Here is a 27,667-nt window from a genome sequence, read left to right as displayed (position 1 = left end):
TCTTTCTTGACCTCTCGAAGGGGAACTACTTCAGTCCACTTAGAAAAATAATCTGTTGTGGCAAGGATATAAATATGCTGTCTTGAAGATTTCAGGAGTTGTCCAACACATCAAATCCCCACTTGTCAAAGGGCCAAGATGCGATTGTAGAATGCAATGGCTTTGGTGGTTGACGAATGTAATCCCCATGAAATTGGCAAGTTCTACACCTCTTTGCATGGTCTAAAGAATCTTTCACCATAGTAGGTCAGTAAAATCCCATCATCTTCAGACTATGATAGAGTTTTGATTCTGACTGATGTGAACCGCACACTCCAGAGTGTGTTTCTTCTAGAGCATCTTGAAAATTTAATTATCTTCGAGACATCTCATTAAGATGTTGTCGAAAGAGTGACGATATAATTTATCGTTGAAATATAAAAATCGAGGTGTCCTACGACGTATTTCGATTTTGTGTTTTAGGTCGTCTGGCAGCTTCCCATGCTGTAGATAATTAATAAGTGGTTGTCTCCAATCTTTGACTTCGACTATTTCGACGGTGTTTGCTTCGTGATACTCACAATTTTCATCTATCAAAGGAGGTAGTACCCTCCTATGGCAGATAGGGATATTCATTGTCTCTCCTTCTGGCATAGCCAAACTTGCAGCAAGACTAACTAAAACGTCAGCCTGCTTATTTTCAGCTATTGGTATATGCCTAATGATGACGTCTTCGAATTGACTTACAAGTTGTATAGCATAGTAATGATAAGGTACTAACTCATGCTTTCGAACATCATACTTTGTTGAGAGTTGGTTAATGACAAGTTGTGAGTCCCCATATACATAGAGTTTGTGTAACTTCATCTCTAACCCGAGTTCTAAACCAATGATTAGAGATTGGTATTCTGCAACATTATTTAAACATAGTTTCGTCAAGGCAAACGAGAATGACAATACTTTATTTTGTGGGGTGATAAAAATTACACCTGTCTCCACTCCATCTTTTCTAGCACTCCTATCAAAAAACATTCTCTAAGTTGAAGTACATCAATAAAGAATACTTCTTCGTCAGGCAAATCGTGAGACAATCCCCATTCAGCCAGAATAGGACGATCAACAAGAAAATCGGCTAACGCTTGCCCCTTTTACAGCATTTTGATGGATGTAAATAGTCTCAAATTCTGATAAGAGAATGATCCATTTAGCTAGTTTTCCTGACAAGACTGGCCTTGTTATGATGTACTTGAGTGGATCAAGCTCGTGTAGTGAATTGGATTATTTGCGATAACATGTAATGCCTGGGTTTCTTTGTGGCAAAGATGAGCACTAAATATGTCTTCTCAATGGGTGAATAGTTTACTTCTACTTCAAAAAAAGCTCGAGTCAAGTAGTAGAGTGTACTTTTTTCCTTTATCATTTTCTTGAGCCAACAATGCTTCTAGTGAAATTTCTTGTGCACTAATATAGAGAATCAGGGCTTTCAGGAATTGAGCAGCAGAGAGAAAGAACATGAGGCTGAGAAGATACTCCTTGATGTTTTCAAAGCATTCTCACAAGCTTCATCCCATTCAAATGATGTATCTTTTTTCATCAATTGACTAAAGAGATGACAACGCTCAGCTAAGTTGAAATAAACCTACAAATGTAAGTAAGTCGGCCTTGTAGACTTTTGAGTTTATGAATGTTCTTTAGTGCCGGCATCTTTTGAATAATTTCAATCTTGTTTCGATTGATTTCAATATCGTGATGCCGAACCACGAATCCCAAAAATTTACTCGAAGTAACTCGAAAAAATCATTTTAATGGATTCATCTTGAGTTGGTACCGTCGTAATCTGTCGAAGGTATCACGCAAATATTGTAAGTGATCTTCTCTTTTCCTGGACTTTACTACTAGGTCATCAACGTAACATTTCACCTTGTCATGTAGCATGTCATCAAAGATTTTTTGCATAGCTCGCTAGTAATTGGCACTAACTTTGTAGCAATATATACCTTTTAGGGTACGATTGTAACCAGAAGATCCATCCATGAAAGACAAAACTTCATATCCTGTAATTGCTTCAACCATAAGTTCTATGATTGGGAGCGGAAAATCGTCTTTTGGACATGCGTTATTCAAGTCGTAAAAATCGACACATACTCGAATTTGTTCATTCTTCTTTCTTACCAGAACTATGTTGAAAATCCGGGTTTGATACTTTACTTCTCGGATGAAGTTAGCTTCTATCAACTTGTTGACCTCTGTCTCAATCTGTGGTATCAACTCTGGTAAAAAACGATGTTGTGCCTATTTTATTAGGTGAACTCCGTGTTTAACTATGAGCTGATGAACAGCGATCTTCGGGTCAAGTCCTGGCGTTTCTTTGTAAGTCCAAACAAATACATCTTTGTATTCTTGTAGCAACTTGATGTACTCGGATTCTTAAGGCTGGTTTAGAAGAGCGCTGACAAACGTGGGTCGCGGCTCTTCGATTGTCCTAAGATTTATTTCTTTCAAGTCGTCGACAGTGACTTGTCAACCTTCTTCAAAGATCGGTAGAGCATTTTCGAGTTCTTCATCTGACGACGTAGAATCTTCTTCAAGGAATTCTTCAATTGTAATATGATTTATAGAAACAACATTTTCAAAATTGTCTGTTCTAATAGTTGAAGTTCAGCTATTGCTCGTTTGGTTTGTGAGGATGATGGTGCGTTGCTTGACAACCAATGCATCTGATATCGAGACCTCTAAAGTTACTTGTCATTTAATGCGAGATGGAATAGTGCTATGCAAGCCACTACTATCTTTATGCTCCACATGTTTATTTTTTTGCTTAGGTCGACATCGCAATTCTCTTTGTATTTTTACTCCAACATTCTGACCAAGTCTAGATAGAGTAGACGCATGAGGTTTATGAATTTATACATTATGATGATCATCTAAAGCACTCAATTGGTCAAATATCGACGTGGTGGAGATGTGGTCACCAATTCGATCAAAGACCGATGTTCGTGGAACTGATGTTTTTTTTACAGACTCATCGATAACTTCTACTGTATTATGTTGTGAAGAAGTCATCTTCATCTTAGAAATTTTGATTGGAGCCTCTGGCCTATATCCTAGCCATGTTCATGTAAATGAAACTCTTTCTCCAGCTCGAACGAGTTTGACTTGTGTTGCAGTTAAACAATGAATTTGATTAGTTTGTGGTAATTTACCCAATCGCACATGTTCACCTTTTCCATAACTGACAATCTTGAATAACTTTGAAGTTTTAGGATCGAACCAACTTTTGGACTCTACTTTTGTAAGGTTGTCTTCATAGTTCTTCGCGATTGACGTAGTTGGGACAACGTTTTCCACGGGTGTATTTACTATGTAAGATTTTTGGAGAGGTGTAATCGAAAAGGTTAACTCTTTTTTCAACGTCTCCAATTCGATTTTAGAGACAGAACGCTTGGTCTTTGAAGAAATCTCTTAGAAAGGTGATTGTCCCGGCTTCCGTCTCGATTGCGACACGTAACGAAGCATTGAGGTTGGCAAGATAATTGTAGATGACGTGTCCACCATTGATTGACCCACCTTGATCTGTTGAGTTTTTGGTTCTTGTTTCTTACTATGTTCTTTCTGAAACGGAGGATCAGGAGAAATCTCCTCGACATCATTCATAGTATGCTTTCCTTTATCGGGTTTTTGCTTACTAGAAGGAAGTACCAAAACTGGAAGTGCTGCTTGAATGACGTCCCCTCCAAAATAAAATTTTGCATCTACAAAATACATTTCTGCCTTGTCAAACGGTTGATCTTCAGCTATTACACGTTTCTACACACCATCTTGGTAATACTTGAAGCATTGATGTAACGTGGATGGTACTACTCCAGTTTTATGTAGCCATGGTCGACCGAGAAGCAAGTGATATGAAGTTTTACAATTAATCACGTGGAAGAGTGTTGTTGACTCCAAATCTACGATAGAAAGCTTGACTCTTATCATGCCGATAGCTCTCTGACCACCCAAGTTGAAGCCTTGGATCATCAACTTACTACGAGCAAGTTGATCCGAAGAGATCCCAACTTGTTTCATGGTGATATTGACCACAGAACCACAATCTAGGAGAATTCTTTAAACTTTATTCTCCCTCACATAACCTGTGACATAAAACGGCCTATTGTGAGGTCGAGACCCCAATTGGAGATCCTCATCACTGAAGGTAATTGTGACCATACACATATTGTCTTGTTGTGGATCTATATCAGGTTGAACTTCCTGTTTTGAATCAGTTGAGCTTTGTTTTGAAGTAAGTTGAACTTTTTAGAATTCACTGGACAAATCCAAGTCGACCTACGAATCTTCTATTTTCGAGGTGTTATTGTCTTTCTCAAGTCGTTGATCTCCATTGTTGGAAGTAGTAGGATGTTCTTTGAACCTATCATAAATATTATCTTCTAGCACTTCCGCTTCCACTTGATGACATGACATCGTGCAGACTTCCTTTAAAAGCTTCTTGGGTAAGAATTCTATAAGAGTAACCAGCACACAGGAGGGTTGTTGAAGGATGTCTTCAGGGTCTGCGGGTGGAACTCGGAAAGCCTTCTTCTTTGTTGCTCTCTTTCATTTCTTTGACCTTGTACTTGGTTTTGACTTTCTTCTCTTTCTCTTTGGCTTCAAAATAGAAGGAGTTGGCACATATGTAGGGCGTCTTTTCCGACGAATGATAACTGTCCACCCTTCATCATCAACTGAAACAGACTTTGAGACATCTGACTTTGAATTTGAAGTCGAATGAGATTGTGGTCCTTGTTGAAGTGAAGTGGAAAATGTGATGATTTTTCTTTGATTTGGCCTTGCCCCTAGCGTGGGATGGGCCTTTTCAACATCGAAATGTACGGATATGAGTTGTGGTGGTTTAGGCAAAATTTTGGTGATCAGAGGAGATGGAGTCTGCGTAGCATACTGACTTGCCAAGAGTATTGGATCAAAAGATCAAAAAGTGACAGGTCATGTTGGAAGTAGCAACATTTTCAACACAATCAAGTTCAATTTTCCCTTGACGTGCCAAATCCATAATCTTCTCTTTGAAGACGAAGCATTTTTCAATCGGGTGACTAATCACCCTATGAAAACGATAATATTTCGGATCATTGTCGCGACCTGCTTCCTCAGGTCGTTTGGGCACTAGAAGTTCAATGAGCTTTAATTTCAGCAATTCTTCAAACATGCCCAAGACGTCAGCATCAAGAAAATGATACTCTTTTTCCTCAAGCTCTTTAAGAGTTTTCCAAGCTTTTCATTTTTCTTGTGTTGAATCAGTTTTTGGCTGATCTTCTCTTTTCTTACTTGTGATCTTGACAGGTTTTCTGGTGGTGGTAGACAAGGCTTCTTTAGTTTTGAAGGACTTGCCATCCTTCTTTTCCTGTCTTGCGAGGCTCGCTTGGTCGTGGAATATGATGAACAACTATACTCTGCTCCATGTCATGGGCTCGAGTGGCTAGCTTTTCTAAAGTATGTGGCTTGATTCCTTTCAAGATGTAAAGGAGTTGTCAGTGCATCCCTTGAACACACATCTCGATAGCAGAAGATTGAGAGAGTCGATCCATGTAGTTGAGGGAAAGATTTCTCTATCGCTCGATGTACTTGATAATCGGTTCATCCTTTCTTTGTTTGACGGCGGCAAGTTCCACCATACTCACTGTTCTTCTAATGCTGTAGAAGTGGCCAAGGAACACTCTTTCAAGTTGATCCCAACTGTCTATTGAGTAGGGTTCCAAGTTAGTGTACCAATCGAATGCATTGCCGCGAAGGGAGCGAACGAATTGTTTCACCATGAAATCATCGAATGTATCGGCATTGTTGCAAGTTTCGATGAAGTAGGCAATATGCTGTTTTGGATTGTCTTTTCCTTCGAACTGTTGGAATTTTGGTGGTTGATATCCTGTCGTGAACAACTTGTTCCTCCATCGTTAGCGCTCCAGCTGTCATCATTGCTCTGATAGATGTGTGAGTTTGTGGTGGAGAAGTGATCGATAAAGATCTAAGCAATCCCTTGCTTGACTTCGAATCAGATCCAGAATCTGACGAGTTGTCTTCTACTACGTTCGCCTACGATGTTTGGTGGTAAGTGTTGTTTTTGTGGCACATTTCTTGGAATGATGCTGGAGAGGCTTCACTAGCTTAGATCCACCAGTCTTTGTCATTGTTCGTGTCCCATGATGATCGCGACTAATAACCTAAATAGATTCAAGATTGGAAGAAAGGATTTTCTTACCTTTCTCAATAGCGGCAAATGTGATAGCGTTGATGTTGCGAGATGCCATCGATGCTTTAATTGATGTTCTTGTAGTTGACTGAAAGATGAGAGGTTGATATGGTCCCACCGGACGTGCCAGAAATTTGTTGATAGTAAATTTCAACAGATCTACCTCGAAATCCATGAAATATGATCGCAAATGATTTTATTGATTTTTGATGAAAAAGAGATATAGATCTTAATGTTTCCTCTGATTAACAGTCAAATACAAAATAGATAAAGATGATGTATGTAGCTTTTCTTCTCTTCAGGCTTCGCTCTTTATCGACTGAGAATGATGTTTTGACGATGTCTTTACTTTGTGCTTGATCTTTTGTAGAGGCTTCTATAGATCTTTTTCTCTTCGAGTTTCGCGCTTTATCGGTTAAGAATGTTTTCTTGACTTCCGGAGAAGGGCTTTATGCTTGATCTTCTCTTTAGTCGGAGTTTGGATCTCTGGAAACCTTACTTTGTTTCTGGAGGAAGGCTTAAGAGCTTTTTCTTCTCTAGCGGGAGAGCTTCTGTCTTCTGAGAGAAAGTGATCCAGATTCCCTCTCAATGAGAGAGGCTCTTGCATTTATAAACTTAAAATAATTTAACTTTCTAATTATACCCCAACTTAAAGATGTTTAATTGATTTATTTAAGAAGTTAAATTTGTTCCAATCCCATTTTAAGAATTTATGTATCATTATTAAGCCAAACTTATTTATTTGGGTATAGGGCCCAATACTTAATATGTGGATCACTTGATTTTGTTTAGGTCATGGACTTTATCTGTGAAAGTTCAAAATCCAAGCTTGTAGGAAGTATGTTCCCAATTAATGGACTCAATTTGGATAGGAGGCCCATTAATAAATTTAGGAATTTTTATTTATAAAATTTGTAAAGGCCTCCTCAAAATTTTGGTGCCTACAGAAACCATCTTCAATTTAAATAATGTGGGGGACTTTGGGCCAATATGTAAATGCTTTGTTGCTAAGTTAAATGAAAATTGAAGACCTAGTCCTCAAAGTGATACTCTATTCCATACATCTTTAGATATAGTTTAAAAACTATAAACTAGAGGAAATCCGTGAACCATTTAGAAATTTGGATAGTTTGAAATCATTTAATTTGAAAGTAGTTTCAAATTGATTTTTTTTTTTTTATAACAAATCATAGAACCTTCACATTCTTTATAAAAAATACAAATCACAAGAATTTTCATGGTTTAGATCAGGTTAAAAGGTAGAATATAAAAATAAATCTTTTATTTTTTATAAAACCCATATCTAAACACCCAAATCACAAAACTTTACAAAACCCACATGAAAATTGTTTTTCTATAAAAACTCATACCTAAACATACAAATTAGTCATTGATATTCGTTTTCAACATCAAAGTCTCAAATTAATCTCATGGAAAGTCACACAAATAGTTTGAATCGATTTTATCTATTGATTTATAAAATATAAAATAAAAAATAAAAACAAGTTTTTCATCAAATTTCTAATATATTTTCTAATTGTAAGTAAAAAGGGATATTTTTTAATAGGGGGTATTTTCTAATTGTAATTGTATTTGAGATATTTTGTTGGGAATAATTGTAGTTAAAAAGGGGTGTTTTATAGTTGTATTTTGTAAGTGAATGGGATATTTTTTAATAATTGTAAAGAAGAATTGTGGGAGTTAGTAGCAATTTCTAAGAATCTTCTCTTTCTTTAAATAGAATAGAATTTTAAAAGGACAGATGGGAAGGATAGACAAAATTAGAAGATTTGGAGTTTTTGATTGGAGAGAGAAACAAGGAATTGATGGAATAGCAAGAACGGGGTTTTCTCTCATAATGAGAGAAAACTTCATTTATGAAGCTTCAAATCTATAAATTTCTTAGTTTCTTTAATAGAATTGTTTAATTTCTTTGCATTTTTCTCCTTGCAATATTTTCCCAAGTTCTTTTTATCTTATTGCAATCCGTCAAGAATACTCAAGAACACCAAAACCAAATCAAGAATCAATCACCTTGCTATATTGTAATATTGGATCATAGATCCTTCTCGTTATAATGGGGACGAGATCAACTAAGAACTCATCACTGTTCCCCAATTTAGATCTGAGATAAGGAAGAGAAATAATTCTATTATAAAAAAGCTCACTTTAGTTATAATGATTAATTGTGTAAGTCAGGCAACATTGTATAAAGTCAATATCAAAACATACAATGGAAAAAATCAAGGCACATAAGCCTTAAACACAATTTTGTGAGACAATTACTCAAAAGTGGAGTAATTACAGTCGATTATGTGGAATTATGTAAGAATTTAGTGGATCCTTTAACAAAAAGACTTCCAAGAGATATGATATCTAAAACTTCAAAATGAATGAGGCTAAGGACTATAAAATAAATCAATCACTTTTGATGGGAATCCAATATTTTTCTTGAAAAAGATAGACAAAATTTAATGGGTATAAACAAGTCAAATGAGTAGTTTAGCATGACATTAGAATTAATTTCACCCCATTTTCAATATCTAGTATTGGTTTCTGCAAAGATAAATGATGGATACAAATCCTTAATAAGTTCTAAAATTTCAAATAGTGACTTACAGAATCACTCCAAGTGAATTTACCTATATGAGTAAGGTAATCATATCGTTTTCTATGAAAACTATACTATTTCTAAAATCACTCATGAAAATAAGATATAACATATGACCATTAATGGCAAAGTAGATAAAACACTCAACATCATGGAGAAAAGTACATGTGAAGAATCCAACTCATCTCTAAAGGTCCTTGGTTTATGACAAGTTCACCACAACACATTGATAAAGCTCTAATTATTTATACTAAGTGAATATTCAAATCTAAAAGATACCTCTTATAATACCCCAACTTTTTTATTTATATCTCGAGAAAAAATAAATAATAGAATTTTGAGAAAATTCTAAAAATGAGATTTATTGTAAAACTTTAGGATTTTTTTTCTCGATATTTTTAATGAAATCTGACCTCACCATTGGATTCAAAATTGTTAGAAAACATATTTTAGCTTATAAGTACACTTAAAATATGAATTTGAACAGAAAAGTTGTAAAATTCTCGATTTTCGAGTCGGACCAGGCTAAAAAAATAAATTTTTTCTAACGAAATAATTTTTAAAATTCGATGACACCATTGCATTTGCAATGAAAAATTATAAAAATAAAAGTATTTACTCATCATTTTTGAAATCTTGAAAGTCAAATTATCAGCTAAAACGAAAATAACTTCGATTTTCGGGTCGGATTGGACTGAAAAGGTGAATTTTTATTTGAAAAGGTGAATTTTTATTAGAACAGGAATTTGTAGATTTCAATTGCGTCATTAGATCTATAGAAAAAAATTATAGAGAATTGAGTATTCATTTGTCAATTTCAGAGTCCGAAAAGTCGAGTTATCGTTAAACGAAAGAACTTCAAAATATCAATTTTGTCCCACTAACTTATATAAGGAATTTCTAAACGAAATTTAATATTCCTTGTCACCTAAAACCATCCAAAACCAGTTGAAGATTTTCAAAAAGAAAATGTTGATATTTACCAACTTTAAACTCGAGATCCATCGTGATCAGATCTCCGTCTACATTTGGCGAAGAATGAAAAAACATCTGTGACGTCGAACTCTATAAATCTCGTCCATTTCTTTTTATTTTTTTATTTTCTTCTCTTTTTCCATATTTCATTGAAAATTAGCTGTAGGATGTACGAGGGTTTTGACCGTTTAACCTCAGATTTCATTTACTTCGAGCTCAAACTGTAATTCACCATAAAAAGGAAAAAATATAATGACATCGAGATCTTCGGAATCACCGGGATTGATTAAAAACTTATTCATATCAAGTTCTAAATTTTCTCAATTTTCGCACATGTTCTTCTATTCTAACACCCAAAGATTGATATGTGCTTATTGATAATCCTAGATAGTGAAAATTGCATTTAAGATTTTTAATGAAAATTTGTAATATATTTATAAAATGTAAATTTTTTTTCGCTATTTCAAATTCACGCGCATGATCTTTATGTTTGATGTGTTTAATTGTGTTTTATGATAAATTGTACGTGGGTGTAATATTTCACTAGATTATTTACATCAATTTGGTCTTATGCAATGCTCGGACCTCGTTTTGATACAAATTTTATAATTTTTCAATTTAAATGATATAGATGAATTTTAAAGTTTGAAAAAAATGATTTAATATTCAATGAACTCATGTTAAATTGATGAATATCGGGAAATTAATTTTGTGTTTGAAAATATCAAAATTGAAAATACTAGGAAAAAAAGAAAAAATGATGAAACAGTAAAATATCGTAATCACACTCGAGGGGTAATGTCTACATTTTACGTTGTGATATTATGTGTAGGTTGATGAACGAATATTTACAGTTAATTTATTTTTTATTGTCATAAGGTGACTTGCATGTTTATTTAAGATTATGCATTGTGTACTGTTATTTAATTTATGAATACTTGAAGGGATAGTCTGTCATATCATTCGTAGTGATATACTATCATTTCTATCTTTACTAGTGAACTTGTAATGTAAAGGTGGTCGTACATGGATGAGGTTCTATAATGGAAATCACATGCACATCTGATAGGCATAGATGAAGGTGATTAGTTAGTGATCACTAATAATCTATACTAGTCAAACGTTCTGACACATTGAAAAGAGACTCATTGCTTACGATCATGTCAAATGCCTAGCTTGAGCCAGATAAATGATCCCGCAAGTATGATAATGCATCGACCAGCTACAAAATCAAGAACTAATACTTTCTTATTGGAACATCATGTCCCAAATAGGAATGATCTAATCGTAGAATCCCAACTATCTAATTCCACTATTCCATCACCATTGCGTATTATATATTTGTTACCTTATTTTTGATTATAAAATGAAAAGTATGTTTACTATTTCAATTTTATCAATTAGATTCGTGTAAAAAGAAAATGTTATAGTAAGTATTGTTGATTGATGTAATGTGAAATTTTAACTGTTTAATTACTCATCCCTAGCTATATGTACCAATTAATCGTAGTTCATTATGTAAAATTTTGCATGTATTGAAATGATTCAAAATGCTTACTCGCTCATGTTAGGATGAAGTTATTGGCAAGTATTATTTGCTTCTCTACTGGGTAATCATTGTTACTCACTCTTTCCTTATCATTTTTTTAGTTTTAGGTTTTATACTTGACAAGGCAGGTATAAAGTAACGTTAACAAGTGAGGATCATCTAGTTGGTCAAATAAACGATCAGAGCTCACTACCTGGTAATTACTGGGGTTATACCCACTAGTAGTGTCAGTTCATCAATGTGGTATTATAGATTTTGAGTTGAGCATTAGGACTTTTGTTAGAGTGAAGAGTTTCAATAGAATCCAATATATTATTTATTTCTTCCATACTCTGATCTACCTTACGTTATTAAATGTATATAGGCTTCCCCTATTATTTTATTTTTGTATATGTATGTAGGATATTATGTGTATGGTCTATCAGGTGAAGCAGTTTGAGTGCTTTAGAATGCTGACATAAACAGAGGAAACCATGTCGAAATTTCAAAGTGCCACCTAATACCTCGAAATTTGACATGGGGCCTTGTGTTAGTATTTCAGGGGTGCCACACATCTCAATCTATATACTAGTATTTATGATGATGCCAATTTTTATCATCTGATGTAATTTTTTAATTGTTATTTAGTTGTAAGAACTATCAAAGCTTGATCCTTATTTGGATACATAGGAAACTACTTAAGTGGTATATGTTTTAAATAATATATATTTATTTTTTCAAATATTATTTATATTTTGAAATATTGGAGATTTGTTTTTCGGTTTTTTTTAAGTTGTAAATTTAAGGAATTTTGTGTATAAAGTTTAGTCCCACATTGCTCACAAGTAAGAATGTGGGATACCTTCGACAGGGTGCAATTTGGATCGTTAGATCTGATATCAGCATGATCTAACGGCTCTTAAACTAAAAGATATTGAATCATGACTCTTGATTAACAAACGCAGAAATGATTATAAAAAGACAACTAGAAATCAGATTTTTTTCACCGAAATTTTTTGTGCTCTTTTTTTTTCTAAGCTTAAGTACTTGACATCTTTAGTTCCTAATTATTTATGAGTACTCTAGATTAAATTGGGTCGTGTATAATCCGAGTTATTAACTGTAATGTAGAGTTCTCTATTTTTTTTATAGACTGGTTATTTGACCCTTTGTGTATTATTATTCTAACCAATAAGGAAGAATATTTGTTTAAAAGAGATTGAATCTGAATCGAACGAGAAATTCTTTATTCCTTTTTCATCGAATTTCTTCTAGATTCTACACATATTTCCAACAATATCATGTCTCTCTCCTTTTATAAATTGTGGACTTTCGTAAGTCATACATATAGAAAAACAAAGAAATAATCTTCCTTTATGGATGTAGGAAAATTTTCAAACTACATAAATTTTTTTCTCTTTCTTTTAGTTATTTTATTTTAGATTTATGATTCTAAATAATCATTTAAGATCAAGATGACTAACTCAAGACAATGCTATCTATAATCAAAGGATTTACGTCACCGACAAAATTGATCTTTTGTGTGTCAATTCACAAAGTTCCCCATATGAATGTTCCACTCGATCACTAGGATACAGATATCATTCATCCTTGTGGGCCCACCCGTGTCCATTCGTGGGATCACATTTATGTATCTTACACCTACCACATAAATCTTGTGTCCCAACACAAACTATTACTACTCCTGAAGTCCGTTAACTTTCCTAACTAATTAATAACATTTTTCAGATAGGAAAATATTAAACTGACTTCCTTTGACACTGCGCTAAGGTGTTTGTGTCAGTGAACCATAGGTTTATTTTGGAGGGAAAAAAAAAAAAAAAACTAATAAGGCTCTTTCCACACTGTCACGTCAGCACAGTGTGGATCACAGTATCAAAGGAAATCAGTTTAGACTATAGAAAGACTCCTTAAGATATAACGTTCTGGTACTTTCCCACCTTGATTATCTAACACGTGTCATGCATCGAATGCTCAGATTGATTGTTTTTATCTTGTTTCGTAATTCTTCTTACCTACCTCTCCCTCTTTATTATTATTAATAATAGTAATATATTATTAAAAAAAAGTTTAGGTATGTGTTTTTGACATACGTACATTCCCTCCGTATTCCTTCATATTTTTATGAATATTTAAGATATCTATTATGTTTTCAAATTGATAGATGTGTCCTTGACGGAAGTCTTCTTTTAAAAATTAATAAAAATTAGTTATTGAAACAAACTCACCTAATTTTTTATATATTGAAAATCAATTATCTTCAAGCTCTTCTATCTTTACGATGAATATATAGGAAAAAAATAATTCAAAGATGCTCTTTCCTTTTCTACTAAGATCTATTCTTATCATGTAATGTGCATCTTCATTTGTTAATTGACCTTTCTTATTAGGAATGTTGATCTTACCTTGAACCCACCCATTATATCATCCAAAATAATGTGTTCGGGGAGTTTAACTTCACCCCGATAATAACCACGAGGTTCAGTTTGTTCAGAACATTTAGGTCGTGAACTTATTGAGGCTTCGGCTTGCATTTAGGCCAACCACTTGGGGTTGCCCCTTACTCCATCTTTTTTATTTATAATAATAATAATAATAATAATAATAATAAAGTGATGATAAAATAATAGAGATGTGAATTTAGGTCTATATCACCAAATTATTTATCTCATTAAAAATGGACTTATCTAGAAAAGAAAAAAAAAGAAATGTGAATATAAAGAGATTCAACTAATTTCCTTTTATATTTATTATATTTGATTTTATTTCCCAACATGACCTACTGCCATATAAAATATTTCATTTAAAATTATAATAACTTCTTAATATCTTGAGAGGAGAGAAAAAAATATAAATTTCCTAGGTATAGTGCACTATTTGGTCTATACTTTGATCTTAGTTTATGCATTGAATACGTGTCTAATCATACACAGGTAGAATATAGACACATGCAAATTCCCATTTGTTAGATACAATTTTCATTGTTAACGAGGTATTTTAGAAACACCACCTATTAAATTAGTGATATTAGGTTTACCCTCTCGTAAAATACAAGATTATATTTACCCACTGACTGCAGGTAATGATTTATAAGTGAAATTTTGATTTTGATTTTTTTTTCAAAATACTCCTTAAATACTCAAATTACTCTATCAAAATTTGGAGAAAATTAAAATTTAAGAGTTAAATGGTAAAGAAAAAAAGCAACCTAGACTTAAAGTCAAGGGGGGTAAATCTAATATTATATTTTACAAGGGGTAAGTCTAACAATATCACCAATTTAACAAGGGGATGTTTTTAAAATACCCTAGATTTTTTTTTTGTTACAGATCAGCAATGACCAATAATTTAGGTACATCAATCAGTAATGATAAGATAACACGTGACCACATAACACGTGGTCACTGAAGATAACACGTGGTGCTTCACTGAAGATCTCTCACCAATTTGCATCTGTCGTTGTCGATCTGGTCGGCAAATCTATGGTCACGCATGGGTTCTGTACTTGTTTTACCCAAAATGCATGATTATTTTACCCAATATGACATAATCCATAAAAGAAGACCGTATCACAGCATTTCACATGTCCTTTCTATTAATTTCTCACCTCTGTTATCTAACACGTGTCACCCTTGCATGCAAAATGGGTGATTTAAGCATTTCACATGATTATTTGATCGTTTCTCGTCCATATATCTTACCTACCTCTCCCTTGCATGCAAAATGGGTGATTTAACGTAAGGAAACGTTTTACTCAATTAACGTAGTATGATTTTATGTCTTAGTAAGGGTCGTTTTTCTCAAATGGATTATCACGTTAACAATCCAACACTGCAGTCCTCTTAAAAAAAAATAAAATAAAAATTATTTTAAACTTAAACAGAGGTTTTGATAATGGACAACAAAAAAACTTTCACCTAACTCTAAAATTCAAAATTAAATTTCAACTGTAAAAAAATTAATAATCAAAGAAACTATATATAAAGTCGACACTATCAGCTTTGCTTCATAAAACACAGATCCTTTTTTCTCGGAGAAAGATCAATTGATAGCCTAATCTCGATTAGATCTATAAGGCATTTTCTCTCTTCCATTTTTTTTAAAGGTTTAAATTTTGTTTGTAAAGGAGAACAATCTATGATTTTAGTTTCGCTTTCATTCAAAATTTCTTTCCATGTAGAATCAAAGTGGCAGAATGGCTGTTATTGTGTTTTTAGTTCAGATTTTTCAAAACAGCTATTGTATTTGATGTAGATCTATAATTGTTTTAGTTTGGTGTGGTGGAAATAGTGTAATTTATTTGCTGATTTTGACCGTTCCATTGAAATCTAGTTGTTTCGGATGTATTTTCCGTTAATGTGTTTGGTAACAATTCTAAAGTCTGAATGGAGGTGATCCACTTTTAAAATTCAGATTTTAGAAGTTTTATTTGGTTTGTTTTGATTCGTTTAAATGAAGTTTTAAGATTCATTTATTTGTTTTTAAAGTTGTGCTGGGGTGACACAGCATTTACTGTGAATCTCACAATTCTCTGATGCGGAGATGTGTACATAACGGTAGATGGTTTTTACTCGTATTGTAAGGAAACACATCTACGATTATGTGCACATCCCACGTCAGAATTGTGAGAGTCGCAGTAAATACCTGTGTCACCTATCAGGTGGGTAGGGGGTTAGAGATACTTTATTTCGTTTAATTTTTTAGATCTGAATCATCCTCTAGATTTTGGATCTATTTTCCAATGTCTCTTTACAATGTGATCTGTTTGTTGTTTATCTCAAGAGTTCAAGTTCACTTTGGGGAAACTAAGTTCAGAGTGGATTTAGAGTTAAACCATATATAGACATTGATCCTTCTGGGTTACAAATCCTTTTTGAAGTTTGAAGATTTTTTCAAACCTACTCTTCTGAGTCAGAATTCTAATAACTTAATTGTTATCTTTATCTTGGGTTGTTTAATATATATATTTTTTTCCTTGGAGATACTTTATTTTGTTTAATATTTTAAATCTGGCTCAATCTCTAAATTTTGATGTAGAGGCTGTTCGGATATGGCCACCTATAAACCCAAGAACATCCTAATTACAGAAGAAAGCAATGTTGTGTCCTTTCATGCAAAAGAAAATCCTAGTCAGAAAGGAATGGTGGTACCAGTTTCAAAGAGCCACACTTGTACTCCAAAATCAGCCTATAAGTTCTTGATATACGGTAAGACAGGAAAGATAGGGGGTCTTCTTGGGAAGATATGTGAGAAACAAGGGATTCCCTATGAATACGGTAGAGGGCGACTTGAGGAACGGTCATCTCTTTTTGCAGATATTCAGAGTGTCAAGCCTACTCATGTTTTTAGTGCTGCTGGTGTGACTGGCAAACCTAACGTTGACTGGTGTGAGTCTCACAAAGTTGAGATAATTCGCACAAATGTTGTGGGCATATTGAACTTAGCAGATGCTTGCAGGGAACATGGGTTGCTGTTGATGAACTTCACTACTGGTTGCATATATAATTATGATGCTACACACCCCGAAGGGTCCGGCATTGGGTTCAAAGAAGAAGACAAACCCAATTTCATTGGTTCATATTATTCAAAGACCAAAGCCATGGTAACTTAACCACTGTCCTTGATTGAATTATAGTTTTACGTGTTGTGACATTTTATAAATTTTTAAGTGCTTATTAGTATATATTTCCATCGATGCATGAACCAGGTTGAAGAGCTTTTGAAAGAGTACGAAAATGTTTGTATCCTTAGAGGTCGTATGCCAATTTCGTCCGATCTTAACGACCCACACAACTTCATTGCGAAGATTTGTCGTTATGACAAAGTGGTTAACATTCCAAACAGCATGACAGTAGTGGATGAACTTGTACCCATTGCAGTTGAAATGGCGAAACGGAATTTGAGGGGTATATGGAACTTCACAAACCCTGGTGTTGTGAGTCATAATGAGATTCTAGAGATGTACAAGAGTTATATTGATCCCAACTTTAAGTGGGCTAACTTCACGCTTGAAGAGCAGGCCAAGGTAGTACTTGTCCCTCGAAGCAACAATGAATTGGATGGAGCGAAGTTGAAGAAGGAATTTCCTGAGTTGCTGTCAATCAAGGACTCGTTGATCAAGTACGTCTTTGAACCCAACAAGAAAACTTAAGTTGCAAAGCTAGAAGGTTAGGTGTTGGATTGATCAGATTGATCCCGCATATTGCATTATTGTGTGTTTTCGAGTTCTTATTGTTGTCAGTTGTTGTGTGTTTTCGAGTTCTTATTGTTGTCAGTTCTAGTCTTCACATCATCATTTCTGTTCTTTTAATTTTAGCTGTTAAGATAATTTGCCTACGCCGTTTGTAGTTGTCTTTTCTTTAATAATGTATATTTTGTAAGTTTCGCCATGCTTTTATGGGTTTTTATTTTTCCTATTTTTACGAGAAGCTTTTGGATGAATTTTCATATATATTGTGTTTTTCTGCAATATTTAGGACATTTAACGGCCCGTGTGGATATAAGAGTCAGATGGTAACAGACACCTTGATAAGGTGGCAAATACCCATCCACCAAATAAAATTTCTCTAGTTAAAAAAAAATGTGAAATAAATTACTTCACTAATTAATTATAGGTGAATCAAATTACAAATAATTTTGTAGGTTTTTTACTAGGAGGTGGATGTGGGAATCCAAACAAAATGGTCATTGATGATGGAGAAAAACACAAGAGAATCATTTGCATATCCCTCCCAACTAACACAAAAATATAAAATAACATGTTAAACGAATAACAAGTCATAAATTTTGAGTTGTTCCTCCCTTACGTACTCTATAAGACGTTAATCATCTTTTGCGATGATAGCATTTATGTTTGTGCCACCAATCGCACCAACACAATCCTGTGTTATTTTAAATTGGCCAAACATTAATAAAAATATTTTACCTATTATAAGACTATAAAAAAAAAACCGAGTAATATCTTAAAATATAGTCAAAATATTCAATTAGTATGGATCTGTAGAGGTACGACATCAAACAAATGAGGAATAATCAATCCCATGGACCTATGTAGAATTGTTTTCATTACTTTGTGAAAGTATACACTAACAATTTATCCGGAGTGTTGGAATTGTTCTTGAATCATACTATTTGTTGAATTCCGAGCGATTACTCATTACAAAATATGAGGTATTTAGAAGCGGTTTTAAACTGCCTCCAATTTCGACTAAACCGCCTCCAATATACATAAGGGTGATTTAGTAAAAACGCCCACTATAGTGGCGTCACTAATTACCTTTAGTGGCCAACTAAGGATGGTTTTTATATTTTTAGCGATTATTTTAAAATCGCCTCTAATAATAATAATTTAAAGGCGGTTTAAAAATCACCTTTAAAGAATATGATTTAAGAGCGGTTTTTATATTATTAGTGGCTAATTGAAAATCACCTCTAATAATAATACTTTAAAGGCAGTTTTAAAACCGTCTCTAAATATTATTATTTAAGGGCAGTTTTTATATTTTAGAGGCAGTTTGAAAACCGCCCCTAATAACAAATTTAGTTTTAAAAAAAAAAACAATATTAGAGGCAGTTCAAAACCACCTCTAATGTTGTAAAAAAAATTAATAAAATATTCATTCCAAAATAAAACCTACAATTATATAAAGAAAAAGAGCTGTTAGTGGCACTTCAAATTTCACTTATCACTTGTTTATAAAAAGATGCTACAACCCGTAAATGAATATTTTATCACACATAAACTACAATCTACTAAACATGCATCTACGAAATTCTAAAACAAATTACGTATTCACGAATATTTTCACTATAAAAAAAGAGACAACTCTATGAATTATAAACAAATGTGATATGTTTCTTGGATTTAGTGTGCACTTGAAGCCAATCATCTCTCATACTCCACCCCATCTCCATGCCTACTCTGGTAAAATAAAATGATAAAGCCATAAATCATGTGCAATCAAAACATACCTTAGAATCAATCGTTTACAATGATCTCATGGATGGTGTCATTGACAGCTTGATCCTCAGATCAAACATGCAGCTTCATTGCTACCTGCTTGGGTCCATCTATACCGAATGATAACCAAACAAGAACCCTAACGTTGCCTACGAACACGCAGGACAAAAGGCATAAATGACCTGAAATTACACAGGACAATTTCAATGCACTGTATGGTACAAAAACAAGTCAATAATTTAGAATAGAGATCAATGTGCCAAAGATTTCTCAGAAAACAAGAGATTTCACTGGGAGAAGAATCTCCACAGCTCCATGATTACCTCTTACAACAGCAACATGTATTGGATTTGGGCTATCATGTGATGGAAAAACATGAACAAAATGAATAAAATTAATAAGAGATATTCCTACAGTTCATAATGTCATAAAAACACAACCCACCCCTTTTGGTATTTCTTAACAGATACACAGATTGAAATAAATGAAAAAGTTCAAAGTTCAGAGTTTAAAAATAGCTATCAATTGCTGATTCACAGGCTCCCCCTGTATTATAACCAATACATATCAGCCAAACCCTATGAACACTACAAAATAAACGGTCTTCCCCCGCGTTTTCAAATCGCCTCAATATGATAAAGAACCGTCGGTATTATATATCAACGGCGGTTGGTCTTTAGCTGGCAATTTTGGCGTCGGGGAAAGTTATAGCGGCGTTTTTAATGGCGGTTATAGAACCGCCAGTAATACTATATTTTTTCCAGCGGTTTTATAACTAATTACCGGCGGTTATGAAGTACCGATACAACTTTTTCGTCCGCATGTATTTTATTTTACCGGCGGTTATAAATGGCCGGAAATACATACTATAAACGGCGCTTATCGAAAACCGCCAATAAAATAATATATTAGAGGCGAATTAAAAACTGCTGGTAATATAATATATTAACGGCATTTTTTGTAATCGCCATTAAATTCTGTATTAGAGGCTTTTTAAAAACTGTCGGTGATATAATATATTAACGGCATTTTCAAAACTGCCGTCAAATTTTGTATTAGAGGCGCTTTAGAACCGCCGGTAATATGCAATATTAGCGGCATTTCCCAAGAACCGCCGGTAAAATAAGTATTGGGGGGGCGCTTAAGAAACCAACGGTAATAGTATTACTAATATTAAAAAAATTGCCATACATGCCTCTAACAAACAAATAAACAATAATTAATAACCAACAAACATGCCTCTAATTCTAAGAATATCCAACTGTGAACAGCCACAGTTGAAACTATATCACCTGGAGCGCTTAAGAAACCGTTGGTAATAGTATTACTAATATTTAAAAAAATTGCCGTACATGCCTCTAACAAACAAACAAACAATAATTAATAACCAACAAACATGCCTCTAATTCTAAGAATATCCAACTGTGAACAGCCTAGAGCGCTTAAGAAACCGTCGGTAATAGTATTACTAATATTTAAAAAAATTGCCGTACATGCCTCTAACAAACAAACAAACAATAATTAATAACCAACAAACATGCCTCTAATTCTAAGAATATCCAACTGTGAACAGCCACAATTAAAACTATATCACCTGGATTAATCTAAGCATTTTAGAATCACACAAACGATCGTCCATGTTCTAATTTCTAGTAAAAGAGAATAAGTGAACAAATTGTTACCATATAAGTGACTGGAAATACTTCCCTTGGGAATGTACTCAGTGATAAGTATTTGTTGTCCATTTTCTTGGCAGTAACCCAAAAGGCTGATGAGATTCCGATGCTGAATGGATGAGAGATAACGTATCTGATAGGAAATAGTTTCAATCATCCAAGACAAAACATGAAAAAAAAAAAAAAGCAGGAATGAAAATTTATGGAATTCAAGGAAAAAAAAAATATCACCATTGGCAAATTTGCCAATACAATATGAAAAAATACAAAGGATTAATCTGTAAGAAAGAAAAATGATCAAGCCACATCAACTTGAAATTTAAGGGGAATTTGAAATTTATTCATACTAAAAAGGACTTAGAATAATAAATACTGCATCAACTTGCTAATATGCAATGCTTATATCTTGTGAAGTCCTTAGATAACTGCCAATAGTTGTAAAGCATCCAAGGTGTTTATTACCTCTGTTGTAAATTCCAGAGTAGGTGCACCAACTCACTTTTTATTTGCAACGATCATTCCAACATGAAAGACCTTGCTTCTGTCAAATACAACTCAACCTTGATGTTTCCTCCTGCTGCAAATTACTAGAAAGAAAAAAAAAAAAACAAAAAGCAATGTAGTTGAAAAATTCCTATAAACTCAATAAACTTGAAAATTTCCTTATCCTCTTAAAGGCAATGTAGTTGCACATGCAACACTACCTTGAAGGGATGAATCAGAGAAACCTGTCTCAGAAGTTCTTGAAATGCTCCTTCTATGAGATGGGCAGAACCATAAAAATTTAATTACAATTTCTACTTATACCATGGCTCTTGCAACACCTCCAAGTAATGCTGCGAGATTCCTTTACATTTGGTATGGGACACACTTCAACAATGTAGAACATTGATCTCAGGGTATGTACTCATAAATAGTTAACTTGAAATATAAATTATATAAGCAAAAAAGAAAAGAAAAAGAAAGTGTGTGGTGGGAACACAAAACTACAATTAGAAAACAACAACAAACAATCAAAGCCATTAGATTTTTAACAAATGATTTGGGAAATACAAGTCAAATATTGAATGAAGGCATCAAGAAGAACAATGGACTGTCATGGAGAAAAATAACAGATTACAACATTTATGAGAGCACGGGGCACCCGTTGTGTTATACTTTATGCCACTATTGAAAAAACTTTGAATGAGTAAACTATGTTGCAAGTAATGAATTCTTTTTAATTCAATAGAAACTTGAATCTGAAATTTTCGGTTCATGATTAACAACTATGAAATCGACACATTTTAACTCCAAATTTCATGGGAAAGGAGCTTCAAACCTTGATCAAGCCGATTAACAAGTGGTTTAAACCAGTTGGCTTTAGCAGAATGAATAATGTTGTCTTCATTATCATCTCAGAGCTTCAGCAAAATTGATTCCGCTTTCCTTTTTGAATTCTTATTTAGAAGCCTAACAAGGGAATTAATTGCCTTGCTTTGTTCTAAGAGTTTCTTGGATGTAGATTATTTCAAATATGTGAAAAATAAAGGTTTTGGTGCAATGGCACTAGATTATTTCAAATATGTGAAAAATAAAGTTGAAAACATCCACTAACCAGGATTTATTGTTGCATCAATCTAAATGCCCAGCAAGTCTGATGCACCATGAGCATATGAAAAAAATAGAACTCTCAAAAGCGCACCTCCACTTAAGCCAACCAGCACCAAAAATAGATGGAGAGATGCAATTCATTAATAAAAGGAAAAATATAAATATAAATAAATAAATTTAAAGGTCATGGTGCTTGGCCAAAAAAAGTTCGTGGGACACCAAGATAGACCACTGCAATTTGCACGATATGATCTATCATATTCTATATGGAGCAACTTTCGGTATGAAAGAATAAGTTATCGAGAAGGGCAGCCTTCCACTTGGAAGCATAGCTATTTGCATCTCCACCTTTGTCATTGTCAGTAGGTGCACGTCAGAAGCATGGGAGTATGCCTTTATTTATCACAGGAGCTCCTTCAACCTGCCATTTTTATTGTACATTAGAAATTGATGTCCTGAAGCCGGTCAAGAATGCCCAAGTGCAAGAAAGGATGCTTATTTATGTTATCTAGGTAACAAGGACATGGACGTGTGTTAGTGTTTGGCATGTGAATGAAGGTGTAAGATACGGCACCTTTGAGAAGTTGGAGAAGCTGACTGTAGACACCCCATTTTTGCATCCGCCTGATTAATCAAGTCGTCAACCCGATCGCAAAGGTTCCCAATGATGGATGTCTATTCCAATGCTTTATTTTGTTACCAGATATGTTTCAGAAATCCGGATGAGGTATCTCGAACTGACAAAACTTAGAAACCACGCTACGCTAGGAAAATACGACCTTAGAAACATAGAAATCATCATCTTGCAAACCAAAAAGAAGCTTCACGATAAAAATCACTAAAAATGATTAAATTACCAAAATACCCCTAACCTCAAAACAACCTTAGAGCCTACATTACGCTTAGGAAAATCCGTTCAAACACATAAAACAACAAATCGAAACCAAGTAAACCACTTCGCCAATTTTCACAAAATTTGACAAAATTACGAAAATACCCCTCATAAAGTTCACGATCATTTCATACAAAAAACTTCATAAATGACAAAAACCAACATTTCCATTGAATTCCTTATGAAAAACTGATTCCAAAACATCCTAGAACATTGAAAAATGACTTAAAACGTAAAAAATCCTCTCCGAGGGCAAAACGGTAATTTCACAATTTTCATAATTAAAAAATTCGAAATTAATAAATAAAACATTAAATAATTAAAGTGAAACATTAATGAAATTAATTTAAAAAGTTGAACCTAAAAAATCGATTAATTGGACTCTCAGGCAAAATTGTTGAGGGTTCGTGGGATATTTCTTTAAGGACCCCTCCATTTGGGGGTCCAAAGAATTAAAGATATAATAGAAGGGGATTCTCCAAAAATTAAAAGTAAATCAAGCAAGACTGAAATCAAGGTATTAAAGTCAATCAAGTGAGACTGAAGTCAAAATTAAAGTCAATCAAGCAAGACTGAAGTCAAGGTACTAATCGAGTCAATCTCATAAGACCAAGGTCAAAACCCTAAATCAAAACCCTAATCTAAATTAATCAAGTCAATCTCATAAGACTAAGGTCAAAACCCTAAATCCAAACCCTAATCTAAAACTAATCAAGTCAATCTCATAAGACTAAAGTCAAAATCCTAAAACCCTAAAGACTAAGTCAAAACCCTAATTGAAACCCTAAAAGAAACCCTAATCAAACCCTAAATGCTTCTAAAAATTTTATAAATAGGAGCCTCCACACCCTATTTTCGTATCAAAGAAGAAACCCTAGAAAAATTAGGTGAAGAAGCCTCCACAACCTCCCCAAAACCCTAATTTTGGAGTCCCAACTCCTTCCCTAACACCCCTACTCCGATTTTAGCCTAAAAAATACTCAAAAACCTTTAAAAAACATCCCAAAAATCCACCACAAATTCAAAGCATCCAGATCCAAGAAAGAGACACCTTACCTCGGAGATCAGAAATCAGATCCGGAGACAAAGCGAAGCAAGGAGTACGGTACAAGGAACTGCTTTTCAGATCTGAGGGAATAGTACTTTTGCAGATCGAAGGTAAGGTTTTTTATTATTTTTTAAATCTAGGTTTTATCATTAGCGATGTAGTTATATTTGGTATAAGTAGAGACCGGCATTGGCCGGGCGGGGTTGGTGCCTAACACCTTCCAACCCCGTAACATGATCTCCGGATTCAGATTTCTATAGTAGATTAGTTCTTGTTTATCCATTGTAGGGTCAGTTTGGTTCCTAGACCATAATAACTAGGTGGCGACTCCCAAACCTCAAGGGTCAAAAGCGGATCCGTACACCCCGCGGATCGAGGGCGCTTTCACTGACACATTTGTGGCTGTACAAATGCATTAATAATAACATTTTATTCAGAAGTTTTTTTTTCCTCAAATACAAATAAGGAATGTATGATAAGTACAAGAAAACCTTTATATACATCATAATAACTTAGTAAAAGCAGATTTACATAATCAAACCCTGATTGTGTACCAAGGTAAGAAATTAATATACGGAAGATGAATTACTCTAACTCTATGTATAGAAATCATTAACATACAGGGTGGCACTACCTTCGTGTTAAGAGTGTGTTGGGATGTGTACACATGTTGATACATGTCATACACATCAAAACCCTATAAGTGTCCTTGTTACATAGAAAATAGGACATAATAATGAATTTTGGCTGAAAGAAAAAGGAAACACTAGCATAAAATCAAGATGGGATGTTAATTTTAGGGAGATGATTTTTTTGGCAGAGAGTACATGCCAAGAATAAGATATTGGATGCCTACAACATAAATTTCTCATACCAGAAGAACTTCAAAACAAGTCAATTACAGTTTTTGGACATGGATCAAGGATTTGCATTATTTGAAGTCCTCTTTAGTAATGTAAGGGAACATGCAGATGAAACAGAGTAACAAAATTCAATATTAAAATCTACCTTCCAACTCTCGATCAATCCCGTTTGTGCATTCATGTTTATTTCCCATAAGTGCTGCTTGCTCACCCTGATGGTATCACCAAGACACTCACCAAGCAAAGAAGTATCTACCATTTTGAGAACCAAGAAAGCATGTACACTCATAATCTGTAAACAATATATGAAAATTTTATAACCTTAATTGTAAACATCTATTTAAGTAATGAGAACAGCACATACATAGGGAAGACATTCTCTTCTGGCAGGTAACTGGACTTGCGTCGAAGCGACGACGTGACCAGCATCAACCCAGCGTGTGGGGTACAAAAGTTTTCCGGTGAATGTTAAAAGTATTTCCGCTGCAGAAGATGATGCCCACAGAGGATACCATGGAGATGATTCCCATTCAATATCATAACTACTTTGGGGTTCTATTGCTAGAAGAGAGAGTACCCCAGATCCAAGGCTGAGACCATCCCCATGAACAATCCAGCTAAACTCTAATGCATGTGTTGTCTCAAAAAAGTTTGCATTCGTTATCTGCAAAAAAAAGCATCTCATTGGCAGTTGTAATGATATTCACATGTTTGGAGAAGTTTGACAAATAAGAGAAATATGAATGTACCTTGAGTATGTTGTCCCTGATTGAAATCTTTATTGATTGATAGACATATTTAGTACATGAGTAATGACATCAGCAAACAATGTGATTAAAGAAAAGATAGTCAAAACATGTGCTTAGCTAAAAAACAAGTCGAAACACATGGACACACTTAAAATAAAAGTTACATTTATGCATAAATCTCATATGAGAAATATAAATTAAATTGGAATTACCATTTAGTGCAGGGTGAGGAGTTCGATCTGGCCATGTCAGGCCATTCAAACAGAAGTTCAAATCATTAGGGGTATCTCCGAAGTCCCCTCCATATGCCCAGTGCTTAGTACCATCTCCACCTTCCTTCTGTAGTCCCTATATAAAATTTGCAAATTTTACTTCGTTGAAATATGCATCCTCTATAATGAACCTGACATAAAAATGCTAGAGTATCCCAGGTTCCAGTTTAAATGAATTATTATGCAAACAATATGGCATCTATATATTACCAATATTGCATTTGTGTGAATATTTAATATGGGGCTAACCTACCAAAAGGCACTTGTAGTTTGTGGCATATTTGAAATTGCTGGATAGCTCTCAAATGAACCTTTTTTGGTCAATTATCATCAACAAAAAACATTTGAACACCATTGGAAAAAAAAGATCTGTAAATGCCTCCAGTTTAATAGTATCCTTACTAACAAAACACAGAAGAAACTCAATTTTCTTTGAAGACCAAAAGAAAAGTAGACCATGCTTAAAGGGATATAATGAGCTTTTCACGTGATTCGTTAAATTTTACTGACAGTACTAAGTCTTTAAAATTCGTTGCAAAATCTTCATTAGTCATCTCTGTTTAGGTCTCCAAGTTTCAAGGGGCTTGTGGTTGGATTCAGATCCTAATACCATAGAGATGGGTAGAACACAAGGGGGTGTTTGGCTGCAAAAATATGCCAAATCAATGGTGAGAAAGGGTGTGATTATAGTGTCTTATTTGGTTTAGCCTACAAAGGAACAGTATACTCAGGCAGTGCACCTACCAACTTTGGCCTTTTAGGGACCACAACTCTGGAAAGAGGAGTCGAAAAAAAAGTAAGTCTTGCTACTACATGTTCTAAAGGATTTAAGAGATTAATTCACCTGATCAACCGACTCCCATATAAATCCCCCTTGAAGACCAAATGTGCTGTCAATTGCTTCCCAATATTCATGAATATTTCCACTGCTATTCCCCATTGCATGTGAATACCTGCAATGGAGTGGTGACTCAACTGTCAGCATATAGAGAAATAAAATTATATAACTAGGTAGAGTGCATACACTGTTATCGCAAACATAGAAAAAGAAACATACTCGCACAAAATTAGTGGTCTAGTTTCGGTTGGATCCTTGGCGATCTTCACTATGTCCCAGATACGCATATACATGGGACAGACTATATCTGTAGATGTGGTTCTGGATCCACCTCCTTCATAGCGTAATAACCTTGATGGGTCCTTTACTCGAATCCAATCTTTAGTTAAAAAATTTGTCAAACAATAACCAAATAAATAGA

General features: G+C 34.1%; 1 protein-coding gene and 2 long non-coding RNA genes across 4 annotated transcripts; 1 reads left to right on the top strand and 2 right to left on the bottom strand.

The window, feature by feature from the left end:
* Positions 1 to 15,385: 15,385 nt before the first annotated feature.
* Positions 15,386 to 17,744, top strand: LOC147387844 (bifunctional dTDP-4-dehydrorhamnose 3,5-epimerase/dTDP-4-dehydrorhamnose reductase-like). Of its 2 annotated transcripts, none has more exons than XM_086420021.1 (3): positions 15,386 to 15,431; positions 16,393 to 16,957; positions 17,063 to 17,744. In XM_086420021.1, exons 2-3 carry the CDS (start codon positions 16,406 to 16,408, stop codon positions 17,504 to 17,506), a joined length of 996 nt encoding a protein of 331 aa, XP_086276147.1. In that variant the 5' UTR covers positions 15,386 to 15,431; positions 16,393 to 16,405; the 3' UTR covers positions 17,507 to 17,744. The 2 variants fall into 2 exon arrangements, with proteins under 2 accessions (XP_086276147.1, XP_086276148.1); XM_086420022.1 differs by lacking the exon at positions 15,386 to 15,431 and adding an exon at positions 15,888 to 16,265.
* Positions 17,745 to 20,818: 3,074 nt separating this feature from the next.
* LOC147387843 (uncharacterized) lies at positions 20,819 to 22,176 on the bottom strand. Its single transcript, XR_015171110.1, has 3 exons — positions 21,696 to 22,176; positions 21,454 to 21,568; positions 20,819 to 21,124 (listed from the first exon to the last, which is right to left on the bottom strand). It is a non-coding gene; the product is annotated as an uncharacterized LOC147387843 (long non-coding RNA).
* Positions 22,177 to 22,867: 691 nt separating this feature from the next.
* Positions 22,868 to 27,163, bottom strand: LOC147387842 (uncharacterized). The gene is made up of 3 exons (XR_015171322.1): positions 26,137 to 27,163; positions 25,533 to 26,051; positions 22,868 to 23,005 (listed from the first exon to the last, which is right to left on the bottom strand). It is a non-coding gene; the product is annotated as an uncharacterized LOC147387842 (long non-coding RNA).
* Between the last annotated feature and the right edge of the window lie 504 nt (positions 27,164 to 27,667).

The sequence above is a fragment of the Akebia trifoliata genome, chromosome 13 (assembly GCF_017979445.1).
Source record: "Akebia trifoliata isolate Shusen 1 chromosome 13, ASM1797944v1, whole genome shotgun sequence".
NCBI classification, from domain to species: Eukaryota; Viridiplantae; Streptophyta; class Magnoliopsida; order Ranunculales; family Lardizabalaceae; genus Akebia; species Akebia trifoliata.
This window is presented reverse-complemented; position numbering and strand designations above follow the sequence as displayed.